The sequence below is a fragment of the Amblyomma americanum genome, chromosome 1 (assembly GCF_052857255.1).
Source record: "Amblyomma americanum isolate KBUSLIRL-KWMA chromosome 1, ASM5285725v1, whole genome shotgun sequence".
Lineage (NCBI taxonomy): Eukaryota > Metazoa > Arthropoda > Arachnida > Ixodida > Ixodidae > Amblyomma > Amblyomma americanum.
Window position 1 is genome coordinate 538,560,588 of NC_135497.1, and position 14,338 is coordinate 538,574,925.

General features: G+C 47.6%; 1 protein-coding gene across 1 annotated transcript in view; it reads right to left on the bottom strand.

Moving 5' to 3' along the window:
- LOC144107780 (uncharacterized) overlaps positions 1-13,646 on the bottom strand; it is an 85,642-nt gene extending 71,996 nt beyond the window's left edge. Inside the window, exons 1-3 of the mRNA XM_077640962.1 lie at positions 13,591-13,646; positions 4,959-5,075; positions 498-621 (exon numbers count right to left, since the gene is read on the bottom strand). Coding sequence (XP_077497088.1) covers positions 498-621; positions 4,959-5,066 — 232 coding nt within the window. The 5' untranslated portion in view covers positions 5,067-5,075; positions 13,591-13,646. The remainder of the gene's footprint in view (positions 1-497; positions 622-4,958; positions 5,076-13,590) is intronic.
- Positions 13,647-14,338: the final 692 nt, after the last annotated feature.

Sequence of the window (14,338 nt, forward strand, 5' to 3'; positions counted from 1 at the left end):
CATGAAAGCAGCCTTACCAATTGCAACAAAAAAACACTGTTCATAATTTAGATTACAATCTAAATGCGTCTGAATGCCGATGCGGCTACTTTTTAAAACAAATATTAGGACCAACAGCTTTACAAGGTAAAGAAACTCACTATAACATTTTTATGGTAGGCTATTTGTTGGAAATGAGTGAGTTCATGAAGAAGTGCGGCATGATAAACAAAATAAAAGCTTCAAGGCTTGAATAACTAATAAAAAAGAATCTGCGCTTCATGCATGCAGTGCTGTACACATATTTTGTCCTTAGTACAAAGACGCAGCAATTCTACGTGTATTAGCTTCGCCGTCTTTAGAGCTGCATCTCACCAGCCTCAGTTAATCTGCAAAGTCCTAATGCGTCAAATTGGTCATAATGCATTTCTCGTGCGCTGCGATTAAAGCGGCGTAATTAAGCATCCGTTCCGGATAACCTCAAGAAGTACAGAAAAATGACCAGCTGGCCGACATACGTGGCTCGGTGTAATTGACGGCCTTGTTGAGCGGGCACGTATAGATGTGATGCATGATCTTGTGCGGCTCCACCTCGTGGTCCGGTGAGAAGGGGCAGCGCTTCATGCCTTCCCCACGGTGCGACTGCAAAGGACAAAGAAGAACTGAAGCACATGCCTCAGAAGAGGATAACGAAATGCTTAAGCTAACCCTGCTCAAATAGTATAAATCAGCTAGAGCTTAGTACGGAGAGGACTAGCACGCAGTTCCCTCTGATGTTGTTATTGCGTTACGCCGCTAATTCTATTCGTCTCAGGATGTCATTGCGGTCATCTCCACACCGCAAAGTTCATGCTGGCTACACAAACGCCAGTAACGTGCCAATGAAAATTTGTTCCTGCCTTCCGTGTAAAGGTAAGCCGTCGGTATGACGTAGAGAGCTGTGAGCATGATCATTGGTCCACACAGCGCTGGCACCTACGCTGTTCACAGCACCTTGTCCCCTCCACCACCATCTTCACACCGAGAGCGCAGCGTGAAGCTAGCGCATTACTCCGCCGCCCGCGTGCTTTCCTCCCGTTTTCGCTTGTCCCTGAAGAAAAAACCGCCATTCGAGCGGGTTGGTGGAGCATCTTGAAAAAAAAAATAAAACTGCGCAAACAGACGACGGATGCAGAAAGAACAAAAGCCGCGAGTGCTGACTCGCAACTGAGCGTTCATTCAGGAAACACTTAATATGAGCACAAAAGTTACTGATCCAAGTCCCAGTTTTGAAACATACTTCAATAATGTGTGCACAAAAGAACAGCCGCAGAGAAGAAATCAATAAGGCGCGTCGAAATATGCAAACACCCTTTCATGTAGGACAACGAATGTCTCAAGAACATATTCGTGCTCGTTCTTACATATGAGAGGGACCTCTGACACAGTTCCAGTGAACTGCTTAGGATGGCGAAATAAATCTGTGGTTTGACGGATCAACTTTTAACCTAGAGCATTGTAACAGAGAGAGTAGGCGCTTCAGGCACCAACGGCCACCGCTGACGACAGAGGAAGAGCAGAACAAAAACGAAGCTGGTGACCTCCGGCTTGCACTCACGAACGCTTAGCCGAAACGTTTTAGCGGGGATTTTCCCGTCCACTATAATTATTTGATTTGCCTCTTTATATAAAAAAATGCATTTAAGCGACTAGAAGAATATACTTAAAAAGCAGCGACGTCACATGAGCAATGTGCGGGCGTCCTTTGGCACACGGCTGACGTCTAAACCCCATTAGTTCTTGCTACACCCGTACAAGCCCCGCGTCAGCAACTGAGTAGACAGCATCGCCTGTAAGCTGTTTAAATCCTCTATATTTTCGAGCAGCGGGCTTATAAAATTTTTCTTCAAGAGCACCCAATGAAGGCCTTGAGGGCCAGACCATCAATGGAAAATTGATAAACCGTGCTCGACCAATACGCAGTCATGGAACACGCTGACTTCAGTAATCGCCTGCCTGAGCAACCGCTTCCGCGTGGGCTATAAATACTTCGCGGTTCAGAACATATCCTTCATTGTGACCTTGATTCTCACCGATTAACAGAAGCTGAACAGTGCCTGCGAAAAACTGCCGACCACTAGACTCAACGTGCACAAGAATTACGGCATTTGTAACTATAATTATGGCGCCCAGATATGTCCGTCACGGGGTGTCTGCACCTGGGGAGTCGAGTTTCTTATGTCTGCATAAGGATCATGGCGCAATTTTTGTAATATATGCGGAAAAGAAATAAAGCACCGCTAACCACGCCAGTGCATATCCTCTCGTGCCCACACACAATGCTAGCAGATCGCTAAATTATGTGAAAGGAACACAGCCACTTTGAAGCGTCGCTGGAATGAGTCATACAAAGCTACTGACTGGACACTATGCAAAAGACACGATGGCCGCGCGCCCTATACTTTCCCATGAAGGACATGCTCTCTCTGTGATTATTTGGGCCGTTTCAGAGAGCTACAGCTGGAGGTAGTCGCGACCAAGCATTGAGCTTCTTCCCGCTTCTGTTTCTCATTTATATTAATGACACCACAAGCATACCACTCACACCAGAAAGTCTTGTACGCCGACGACACAAGCCTACTTTTCTGCGGAACTGAACTACATCATCTTCAAAAACGCTTGGAATTATGTTTGCAAAACCTATGCCACTGGCTGAGGGCAACCAAATTGGAGTTGAATGCAAAGAGAACACAGTATGTTATTTTCAGGTCTCGTAGCAGCGAATTGCAGATGAAAAGGGTATTTACTTTGAGGGACAGGTAATAGATAGAGTTACGTCTCGAAAATTTCTTGGAGTTTATTTTACGAAAGCATTGATACATCTATTGAGACTAACCTTGCCCAGAGTGAAATATTGCGTTCTGTTGGTATAATTTGTAAATTAAACGAACAATTTATCATTTGGATAAAAAGCGGCTTTACCACACATTACTACAATCACATATTCAATACTATTGGCTTGTATGAGAGACTACGACAAAAATCGACCTGTACAGCATCCATGAGCTACAGAAAAGGGAGGTGAGGCTTATAGAAGGAAAGTCCTGGCTTTGTCAAACAGCACGGCTTTTAAAGAAACATCAGTACTAACCATTCGCAATGTGAAGCATGGGAACTGGTCTCACACTTCATAACGAAATGAAAATAAACCTTGGAGTCTTCTTGAAGAAATAGCTGGATAAATATCACTCATGACTTGTGAAATACTGCATGTAAGAAAGAAAAACTGCTAACAAATACGGCGCACAAAGAGTATCTTTAAATCCCGGAGTTATTAAAGAAATATTCTTGCGTAAGACAACCAGTAAAAAAGTAGGTCTACCACAGCTTTTCAAACCAAAATTATTGATTATTTATTGTCATTGCAAATATAAAGTTAGTCACAGTGTTTTATTAAAGATTAATTTCTCTTGTGCATAATCGTTTTATTCAGTGTCTCGTCCTTCTTTATGTGCCCTTTAAACTGAAGAGTTGAAGATTTTCAACTCGATGTTGTGTACGGTATTTATGCTGCTTCGACATTCATTATGAGCAAGTTTAAATTTGTGGTGGTGGAAAAGGGTGGCACTTTGTCATGCATTTCACTGCTTTTTCACCAATCTACCAGACACTTGCACCACCTGTCTGAATAAACTCCTATTTCACTGCCGTCTTTAACCCTCACTCTTATCCTTCACGGCTGCTAACGTCCAAGTGTAGTTACTTTGGTTGCAAAAATATGTACAAGTGCGGACATAAGTAAACGCAGCACGCAATTGTTTTCTAATATTTTTAAGTTGTCGCCTAATTGCTTTTGATGACAGTGATTTTTTATGGCGCAAGGGCATCTGAATCCACAGAGCGCCATGGCACAAGGTCTTTTTCGTTTCCTCAAGGTAGGGTCAAAGGCCCATTTCCCAAGCACTCCAACCTAAATAAGTTGAGCACAAAACCAAGAGAAGCTTATACCTACTGTATCGCCGATGGGAACTCGGCGGCACTGGGGACTGAACCCCGCATCTCCTGCATAATAGGTGGATGCTCAACTACTAGGCCACCGCTGTGGTTGTCGCCTCATTGATATTGGCAGCTTTGGCGTGTGCCTGCTAGTAGTACATATACAGGCGCTTTCTCATATGCCAATAGCTTTTCTTCATTTCGGATATAGAAAGCGTGAACAGAGCTACGCAATTTCTGTGCGTTCGTAGTCCTGTCTTTCGCACTTTCCCCTGATTTGCACACTAATGACACTGCCAACTGCTGGCCCTTGCACATCGAGCAGACAAAGTAAGCGAGCAAGCCAAATGGCCACCTCTTCGACCTTTAAACAAGGATGCATTTTACTAAAGCAACAACGCTAGCTTTCATGGAACTTAATTGCTTTCCTCTACTGGCGCATGGCAAAAGTTATGCGTCTTTAAAATTTACGGCGATGATTTTGCACGTGCGGAGGCATTGCGAATATTTTTCTGCATTTGAGAATAATGCAGAATGCACCAAATGTCATAAATAAGCACAGAGTAACTAGAGCATCACCTTACTTAAATTCAACTGCACAGTTGTGGGAAGACTATTGAGGAAAATTTTTTTAATCGCAGAAAAGAACAAACTGCTTAACTACATGCTGCTGCATGATTGTTTTATCACCTGCTGTGCCCAAGCCTATATTGCGTTTCATTCGAAAAGCTACGGGGCAAACGAACCAGCAAGCCCAGGGCAGGTAGACATGCTGAGTTCTCGCTGCATTAGTGTCATCACAGGATCAAAGCTGAAGCTGTAGGAGCCACCTGCTAGCTTCAGCAGGTAGCGGTGCGGTCATTTCGGTAGACAGATGCGGACTTGTAGCAACCTAAGGAATTATAGGGCTAATTCAGTCTGCAATGTTGCTACCTAGAACCATAGACAAATGCAACCAAGACCGTTGCCTTGTCCCCTACTCACGCCTGGAGGCTTCTGCTTACCCTCTTGCACTTGGAGATGTGAATCAGGTACCTTCCTCGTTTCATTTGGTGTGCCGGGTTAAAAGGGCAGGTAAGAAGAGGCTCATGCGTCGATCTGTAAGTGGCCATTGCTGAAACCTGCAACAGCACATGAAGGGTGTCAGCAGTTTGACTGCTACGGTGTTAAAGCCACAAACACTTTGCCTGAAATTAACACATGCGATAAGCATTGTCGAAACAGTGAAGTGGATTCTGGGCTTGAAGCTGTGAGAAGATAGACATATGCGACTAATTCGTTCCACAATGTGCTTATGAAAATTGTTGTCATTTTGTTAGATATGAGTGCAGATATAAGTGCAAGTTTACCACAGAGACCGAGACTTCGGAAAGGCAAAGAGTGGCATCTGCAAGCTGCAAGGAGCGGCCGCGGATATACAGCACGTGTGTGCATTAAATAGAAAATGACAAAATGATGAGATCACTGCGGCACTCGCATTGAAGGGACGCCTCCGAGGGACGCCTCCGCGCCCCTCTTTGCCCCTCTTTGCCTAAATTAATCACATTTCAGCATTGCCCATTTTGAGTTTTCAAACTTGGCGCCACGCTTCGTTTTCAAATTTGGCGCCACGCTTCGCTTCGTCCACACTACCAGCTTTTCAAATTTGGCGCCACGCTTTAGCTGCTCCCAATTCCGGTGTTTCAAAAATTGGCGCCACTGTTGCTCCGGCTCTGACCACTTTTTGGACAGTTCTGGATCTAACTGATTAACTAATTACGCTACATGCATCTCATGATTACCCTTGCGACATTTTTTCATGTTCTCTAATGCAACCATTCTTTTCATTGTAACTCAATTCATTCCAACGTTATCGTCATAACAAGCTCGTGGAGACACGAAACCGCAAACATAACCATACAATGCTTATGCATTAATAAGGTAAAATGCACTTGGCAGGTACTCGCGAATAGCATCTGAACACCATCCCTAACAGCAAGTTATATTATGCGGTGCTTAAACAGTGCTCCCTCAACCAGCCGGCTGTTTAAGAAATGGCGGGGATAACTTTCAGGAAACAACATGAGGTCGGCTGGGCCAGGGAGATGACATTTAGGGAGATGGCTAGGGAGATAGCATTTTGTGATGGCATTTAGGCGACGATAGTCTACGCAGAACCGCCACGTATTATCTGTCTTTCTCACGAGGATCACTGGGGCCGCCCAAGGACTTGAAGATTCCTGGATAACTCCTCGGTTTATCATGTCATGAATTTGTTGGTCTATTATCTCACGTTCGGTTGGTGATACGCGGTAAGGTCTTTGTCGTATTGGAGGTGCGGATCCAGTATCGATCACATGATGAATGCGAGAACAGGGAATGGGTACTGGAGGGTCTCTGGAAAAATCGAACACTGTGACATGCTTCGAAAGCAGTCCCACCAAAATGCGACGCTCGGTCGTGGAAAGGAACTTATTAATCATGGCCTGAACTTTGGACACTTCACAGGGGTGTCCCGGTTCTTCAAAAGCGTGATCACTGAGCGCCGGAACGGAAACCGACAAGCCTTCCCCGAAATAGGCAAACTTCATGCCACGAGGTAACACGGCGGGCTCTTCCGAAAAGTTCACTGTCCACAGCGTGATGTGGCCGCCACTAGTTACGCGGACTACGCAACGGGGCACGAGGACACTCTTCTTAGCACACGTCAGTGCAGTGGGTTCCACCACGGCATCGAAGGCATCACAGAAAATTTTCGATGAAACAACCGGCACAGATCCGGCAGACATCGCCGGTACAACTGTGTCCTCTGACACAGAGAATGCTCCGAAATCAAGAGAGGAGCTTTCCAGAAGAGCCGACATCAGTGTTGCGTCCAATGAAATCCCTCCAGTACGACAGTCTAATGTGGCACCGCACTGCTGCAAAAAGTCAATTCCAAGTATAACGTCATGTGTGGAACGTGATAGCACAGCAAATTCAGTCCTGAACACTTGACCACCGATAATAACATTCGCAGAAGAGGCACCAAGGGGAATTAATGTTTAACCCCCAACACCCCGAAACACCACAGCCTGATCCCAACCAAACATTACTTTTCGACCCAAACTATTCTTGAAGTTCAAACTCATTATAGATACTGTCGCACCGATATCTACTAACGTCATAGTTCAAATACCGTTGATAAGCACTTCAAGTTTGTTCTTCAACATAAACACGGGAAGAGGGTTGCTGATATCGACTCGCCGGCGGCCTCACCTCCATCGGCCGCGCCGTATAGTTTCCCGGAGGAGGCGAGCGACATCGAGGAGATGGTGAGCGTCGTTGACGTGAAGGTGGTGGTGTCAGGCTGCGGTCGGAGGCAGGCGAGGTGTTTCGCAGCAATGCCGCACGGTAGCTACCCCAAGAGGATGTTGGCGTTGGGTGCTGAACGTCCGCATCGGGGTTGAGGGAAGTGTTCGGCCACAGGCGATGGTCTGGTTGCATCGGGCCTCGTCGGCGGCAGTATCGGGATATATGTCCGGTCATGCCACAGCGGTAACACACAGGTGGCGGGCGCCAGCGATCAACGTATGATGCTTGCCAAGCGTGGTCAGAACGTTGGTTGTAATCATCTCGAGGCTGTTGTCGCGCCAAGTGGCCTGTGTAGGCACGCCGTCTTCCCACAGACTGGTAGGCAGACTGTACCTCGCGGGGTCTCCGATCGGCGAAGTTCTGCGAAACGCCAGCTGGAACCCAAGAAGTAGATTGTGTTGCGGGCTCTGCCTGCAATGCGCAACCATCTTGCTGGGCGTCATCCCGGCGCACAGGGTCTTGATAGCGGACGAGTTCCTCGCGCACAATTAGGCGAATCATGTCAGCCATTGACACTGGAGCAGCGACGTCAACGCTGGCGATGGAGGTGACATTCGCCAGGCGCCAAAATTTCGGCACAATACGACGAAACTTAAAAGCCTCAAACGCCCTGCAATGCTTGATGACGTCGGCCGTCGACTTCAAACTCTCTTTGCTAATAGGGAAGTTGTATACAACTTCAGCAATCCCTTTAAGTAAATGTCCGACCTTATCTTCTTCAGACATCCGCGGGTTCACTAGCCTGCACAACTTTACAATTGCTTCAATGTACATGGTGCAAGTCTCACCAGGTAATTGGGTCCGTTGAAGCAACGTCTGTTCGGCGCGTTTCTTTTTGGCAGAGCCGTCACCAAAACATTTCTTATCTCTTAATATTTTTGTGTATAATATTTTTGTGGAGGTTGAGGAGAGGAATTGGCTTTAAAGCGCGGAGGAGAGGTGACTTGGTCCCCTATGGCGTATTGAGGACTCAATAGCAGAAGCTTACGGTGGGAAGATGATATTTAGATGTTTGCGCGCATAGTTTCACAGCAGCTGGCAGCACACAGGACTAACAAGATCAATGCGAGATGCTTTTGTGTTGGAGTGGCTGTCGCTACTCAACTGCGCTTCATGATGAGCCTTTCTTTGGCGCATGCGCAATCCGAGCGACTAGGACAAGTAGCTCAGCTGGTTGAATGGTACAGACAAATTTATTCCCTCACTCACATGCAGCATGAACGGACCACTGAGGACAAACTAAAGCATCGATAGCTTTACATGTGCAGATGACAAATCGACTACTCTCTACAAAGAACGCAGCTTTCGCAAGCCAGAGAACGTCACGATAAGAAAAACGTATTCAGTCACCACCAGCCCTTCTCTCAAGCAAACCTGCAGCAATATCGAGAGAGTGTTTTGCACGCGGACCACGAGACAAGGCCCGTCGTTTCCTTCTAAATCTTAACAGCCGAGAATTTCTCGGTCTTCACAAAATGGAATCGTGTGGCGGAAAAGCTATGAATCGATGCAGTGTGGCGCAGAGGTAGAGCATCCGCGTCGCATGCAAGAGGTCCGGAGTGGGAATCCTGATGCCGCGCAATTCACCATTGGATTATTAAAAAAAAACCTCCACGAGTCGATGGAATTGCCTAAACAGGCCTGGTGTCCTTCCTGATCTCAGTTACTAGAACAACAACAGAACCTCTCACCAGAACAGGAGTTGGCCACCCTGGTGTAGTACTTGGCCACAATCTCCTATATTAATAAAATAATCAACTTTCGGCCCTCGATACCCCGCGGCTCCGCAGACTGACGAAGGCGGCCATACGTGCCACGCAGCGGAGGGTGCTAAGAATCTCCGGCTCAGGACAGGCCGCCATTGGACACTGAACCGGCCAACGTTTGACGCTAGAACATGTCCAGTTAGCCTACCCTAGAAGTGCTGTTCGAGGAACTAGCAAGTATTAAATGGGGTGTTATAGGCTTTATTAAGGTTAGGACTGATGAGGCGCTGCTGCGACTCAGGTAGCATGGTCAGGCAGGAGAGGGGACGAGGAGGTTCGAAGAGGGCTTTAGGAGGAAGGCAAGGAAAAACTTTAAACAACTACTTACATTACGCACATGTACAAGAACTGAGAGTTCTTCTCAGTTAATGTGTCTCGATGAGAGGGAGCAACACCACCGCACTCGGCGCAGAAATTTATAGGGGTCTTCCCTTAAATCCCTTGATAGAGGCCGTGCCTGCTAAGGAAGGCGGGTCCTAAAAAGTTCATTGTGGTACTCATCGCGCACTCTATAGTTGAAAAAAAACACTCCCGTCACGTGGTGAGCTTGAGAGGGGGATGCCATCGACTTCGTGCAGACACCAGAATCTCCGCCAGTGGCGTTCCCACGGTTTGCAGGTGGCCGCAGGTGTTCCTCATCAGTACACGGCCCAGGCTACGTGCAAGTTCACGCGGGGTAGGAAAACCGCTTGTCGACCACTTCCCCTTTGAAGGCGAACGCCATTGCCACACGTTATTTATGGAACCCGCTGACCCCAGATCATCTCTACACGGTCAATTACGGCTGCCCTTCGCAGCTATCTTCGTCACCTAGCTGAGGGGAACCGGGACAGCGCTGGCAGCTTTCATGGGAGGCTTACTGTCGCCATTGCCGTGGATAAGCTGGGGGTCGATCCCGCGTCGCGATGCACACACGCTCCCGATATTCGTGAACATGTGAGGTGGCGAAATGAAGTTGTGGCCACATTTGCAAATTCCTTACATCGTGTAGTGCTCAATTAAAACAGCTTTGCTAAGACCATACAAAAGCTTGATCTCTTAAATTTATGTACAGGGTACAGTTTGGCAAACCAGGCGTTGTGCTTTGTTCCGCGCCCGATATTAAGCTCGGGCAATGGGTTTGCTTCTGTCTGCATTTCATTCACAAAATGCGCTGATGCATAAGCTTGTTAATTGTTGGCGCAAGTATTTTCTGTTCGTCAACTACGTCCACTACCAATACAACTCGGGGCCGGCGGGAAAGCGGTGAAGAAACAGACATCGTAGATACGCCGAGACCTTCCCGTAACAGGTTTACGTATATATTTGCGGCTTTTTTTTTAATTCCGTCGACTATTGCCGCTACCGCAAATAAAACATTGATGTCCTGAGGACGTAGGCTTTCCGTATAACATTCCAGCTTTTGTTGCACAGACGCAAACACGCGTTTGACGGGTGGCTAACTAGCCGAACGGGCTAAATTACGTCTTCGAACAATCTGCCGACTATTCAAATCAAACGGGCCAAAATAACTGGCCTGGAGTATTCAGCGTGAACCGCTCTCTCTGTCAGGAGTACCACAGCCCTCTGCTCAAATTTTGATGCAGCGAAATCTTAACCCAGCACCCCCCCCCCCCCCAACACCGGACAAAAACACGGCTAAATATTATGCGCTTGAACAGAATTCAGGGTACCATTGCGTCATCCAGTCTGCGACAAGCTGCTTTGAGTCAATTATTTTGTTTTCCTTCAAAACTGAACCAATCAATGAAGCGCCGCATCCACGAACTTTTTACCCGTGGGCACCGCGCGAGCATTCTGCGAAGCCATTTAAGATGCACGATCGGTCTCTGCAAAATAGTTAAAGGGAAGATAGCGGTGTGAGCAGCGCCTGGTCGTCTGCAAAGAGGCCGCCAGCCTAACTGATCCCAAACGAGAAAAGAAAAAAATAGAGAATGATTACAGCCTTACAAACAAAAATTCCAGACTATAAACAGAAGCTAACAACATTGTGCCCCAATAAACGTCTTATTAGAAGCTTTGAACCAACGACTCAGCAGCATGTAATCAGCTCTATTCACTCATCTTCATCAAAAAAAGGGAAATGAATCAGCTACAGCATCATTATACATTCATTATAGTTTTCCTTATTTTACAGCTTTAACACCGCTATGCTGGTACCTTCGCCGCGTGGAGCGGTGTTTCGGCATAACATGTGGATTTCCGACAAGTAACAAGGAAGAGGAAACCAAAGAGAGGTTATTTAGAAGGACGTAAAAGTGAAATTATATTTGCCTCTGCTTGCGTTCAGCAACAGGAATATACAGAAGTAGTGCGAGATTCGAGAGAGAAGTCACCGGTCAAAAGCTTAGACTGTATTTAACAGCTTTTTCTGGCTTCGCTCCTTTTTTACCAAATCAGTATGCTTCCTTGTTATAATCCACCTGAATCACATTCTCTCGCCTGTGCCGACTGCTTCAGTTTAAGTAAGTCTCTGTGTAAAGTACAGCAGGATCCCTTTGTTCGACTTCAACGCAAGAGCCGCGACGTCAGCGCATTTACAGAGCACGAACGCGGAGCAGTCTTGCTTTGGGCCGTCCCGGCTGCGACGAATTTATAACGTGCCTGTTAACCTGAACTTGTTTGTTTGCGGCATCAGACAAAGCTACCGCGGGTCAACTTGAGTTATGTGCTTTGCGCGCTCCCGGGAGTTTGAGCCGACCGGCAGGCAGCTACGGCTGCTACGTCAGCGGAGTAAATGGGGAGGGAGACTGGAGTGCCGTAACAGCAGCACTCCTTCCAGGAAGACCGAGAGGTGCGTCTTCCTGTATGTAGGCTTGGGCTGAATGGACGTTACGGCGCAGCCCCAAACGCTAAGAGTGGACTGCGGCATTCGGTTGTCCAAACAGCGGAACCTGAACACTAAGTTTCATGGCATGAACACTGATGGTGGGCTCCAACTCCGCTTCGGAAGTCGCACGCGTCCAAGTAAGCCGCGGCAACTGCAAAAACTCTCGACCTAAAAATTTCTACCACACTCAACGTCAACCTCACGCGTGAATTTGAAGTCTGATTCGCTGACCTCACTAAAAAAAAATTCTAGCCGTCGCCGCCCTCACCTCAAACTCACCTCACGACGTGAGGTTGAGGTCCTTTTGAGGTTGAGGATCACCGCATGAGGTGGAAAGCTCATGAGGTTGCCCACCTTTGAAATCGAAAATAAGGAAAGTGAAAACGCAGAACCCTGAAGTGATAGGCGACTTCAATGGGAAGGTAGGCAAGAAGCAGGCTGGATTCTAACCAGTAGGCGGCTATGGCATAAGTTCTACAGATAGCAGACAGAGCTATGATCAGAGTTTGCAAAGAGCATCGATTTACGCATCATGCATATTTCTGCCGCAAAGGAGAGAACAGGAAGTGAACTTAGAAGATCCCCAATGGTGAGACTAAAGCCGGAATAGACTTAACACTGTTCGCTCATTCTGGCATCGGTCAGGATGCGGAGGTCCTCCGAAAGGTGTATTGTACCTACCACATAATGATACGGTCTCTAATTCGCGTGGACTTGAAGAGGTAACGGAAAGAACTTGTGAAGTGGAAGCCCACTAACGACTTGGAAGTAAAACGGAAAGAGAAGAATTCAGTGGCTCGCTGCAGAACAGATATTCTGCTTTAACTGAGGACGACTACCGTAATGTTCAAAGAGTGAACTATAATCTCACAGCTATCAGTAGGAGTGCGCAGTAGAAGAAGGCGGTAGTATGGTTCGACGGGATGACGGCAAGCTCGCAAGAGAGAAAGAGTGCCGGCAAGTTCCCGCGCACTAACCTAGAGAAATTGGGTAGTGTGTTATCCGGCCCTTTAGTGCAGAATTTTAAGTGTAAATGCTTGTTCTACTTGCTTTCTTGAAGGTAAATAGCCCGCAGTTAATCTCCCAACAAGACACTTTAGATTCAAAAGTTGTCTCCTGCCTATACGTTCTCGCGTCGCGAGTGTGGACGCACCACGCGGACGCAGTGCCTCGGTGTGTGCAGCCCATACCGTGAATGTTTGAAGGATGCTGCAACGAGGACCGAGCAGCGGGACCACCCAGCTCTCGCTGGGCGTGCGGCTGTTGTTGCCCAAAAGAAGCCTGTCAGGATGTCAGGGTGACGTGATCGATATATTTCACTAAGTAGGCCACCTGCTTTTTGCTCACAGCGGCCTCCTCTAAGATGGCTACCAGCCACATAATGGTCGCAGTAGGTTCGAGTGGCTTGTTGTATGATTTTTGAAGAGTGACGATTCAGCGCCTCCAGGAAAGCGCCCACTAACACAAAGTAAACTCCGGACACACGGAAGGCTCGCGCAGCGCATTGGCAGCCGACCACGATCCCCCAAACAAAAGCATCGGCGTTAGTGCAGCAGCAGCATAGGAACCAACGAGCTGGAACTTAGGCGCTCTGTTCTTACGGAATATTTCGTGTGTCGGGAATTCCGCTAAAGGCCGCAGACGGCGCTAATGATACTGATGCTAGGCAAGCAAACACAGACGGGGAGTAAAGAAACGAGTACTCACAGGTTTTCTTCTAGCACTGTTGTTGCCGAGACGCGTGATAACAGCTTCTTCTTCTTCTTCTCCTCAAGTGATAACAGCTAAGAGACTCAACTTCTTCTTCTCTGCCGATGACGATGAGGCTCGCTGTTATCTCTCTCCAGTCATAATTCGACTTGCGCTAGAAGGAAACGACGAAGAGAGAGAAGGTGCAGGAAATTAAGCCGACAATCCCCCCCACGTGGGTATGTGGCTCAGCTACCCAGGCTGCGGGGCAGTGGCTAAGTACCTGGCGGTGTTGCGTTAGCTTGCTAAATTTCTCCTTCTTTTTGTCTGTGCCTGTTTGCTGCTGTTCTGGGGTGATTGGGTGCGGGACGAGAGCTTAATGTCGACTTCTCCTTGCCAGGGGTTTTCCCCTTGGTCGGCATCTCTTCCTAAAGACCAGCTCCCACTTGATCTCTTTTTCCGCAGCGGTGTTTCAAGCATTCCAGTCGCATTAGTGCCTTCCGATGGAGGCGCTATCTGACTGAACAACCCGGAGGCAGTGCAGGCGCCATTTCAGTCCACATCGAAGCACTTTATGCACATTACCGATGTCCGGCAGTTCGGCAGGGGTGGTGTTTTGTGCCGGTCGTCGGATAAAGACTGTATTGAAGATCTTCTAAAGTGCACGACCTTCGCCAGCCACCCGGTGAGCGCATTCATTCCGCCTCATCTAGCATGTTCCAAGGGCTTGGTCCGAGGGGTCGACTCTCGATTGAGCCCTGCGGAA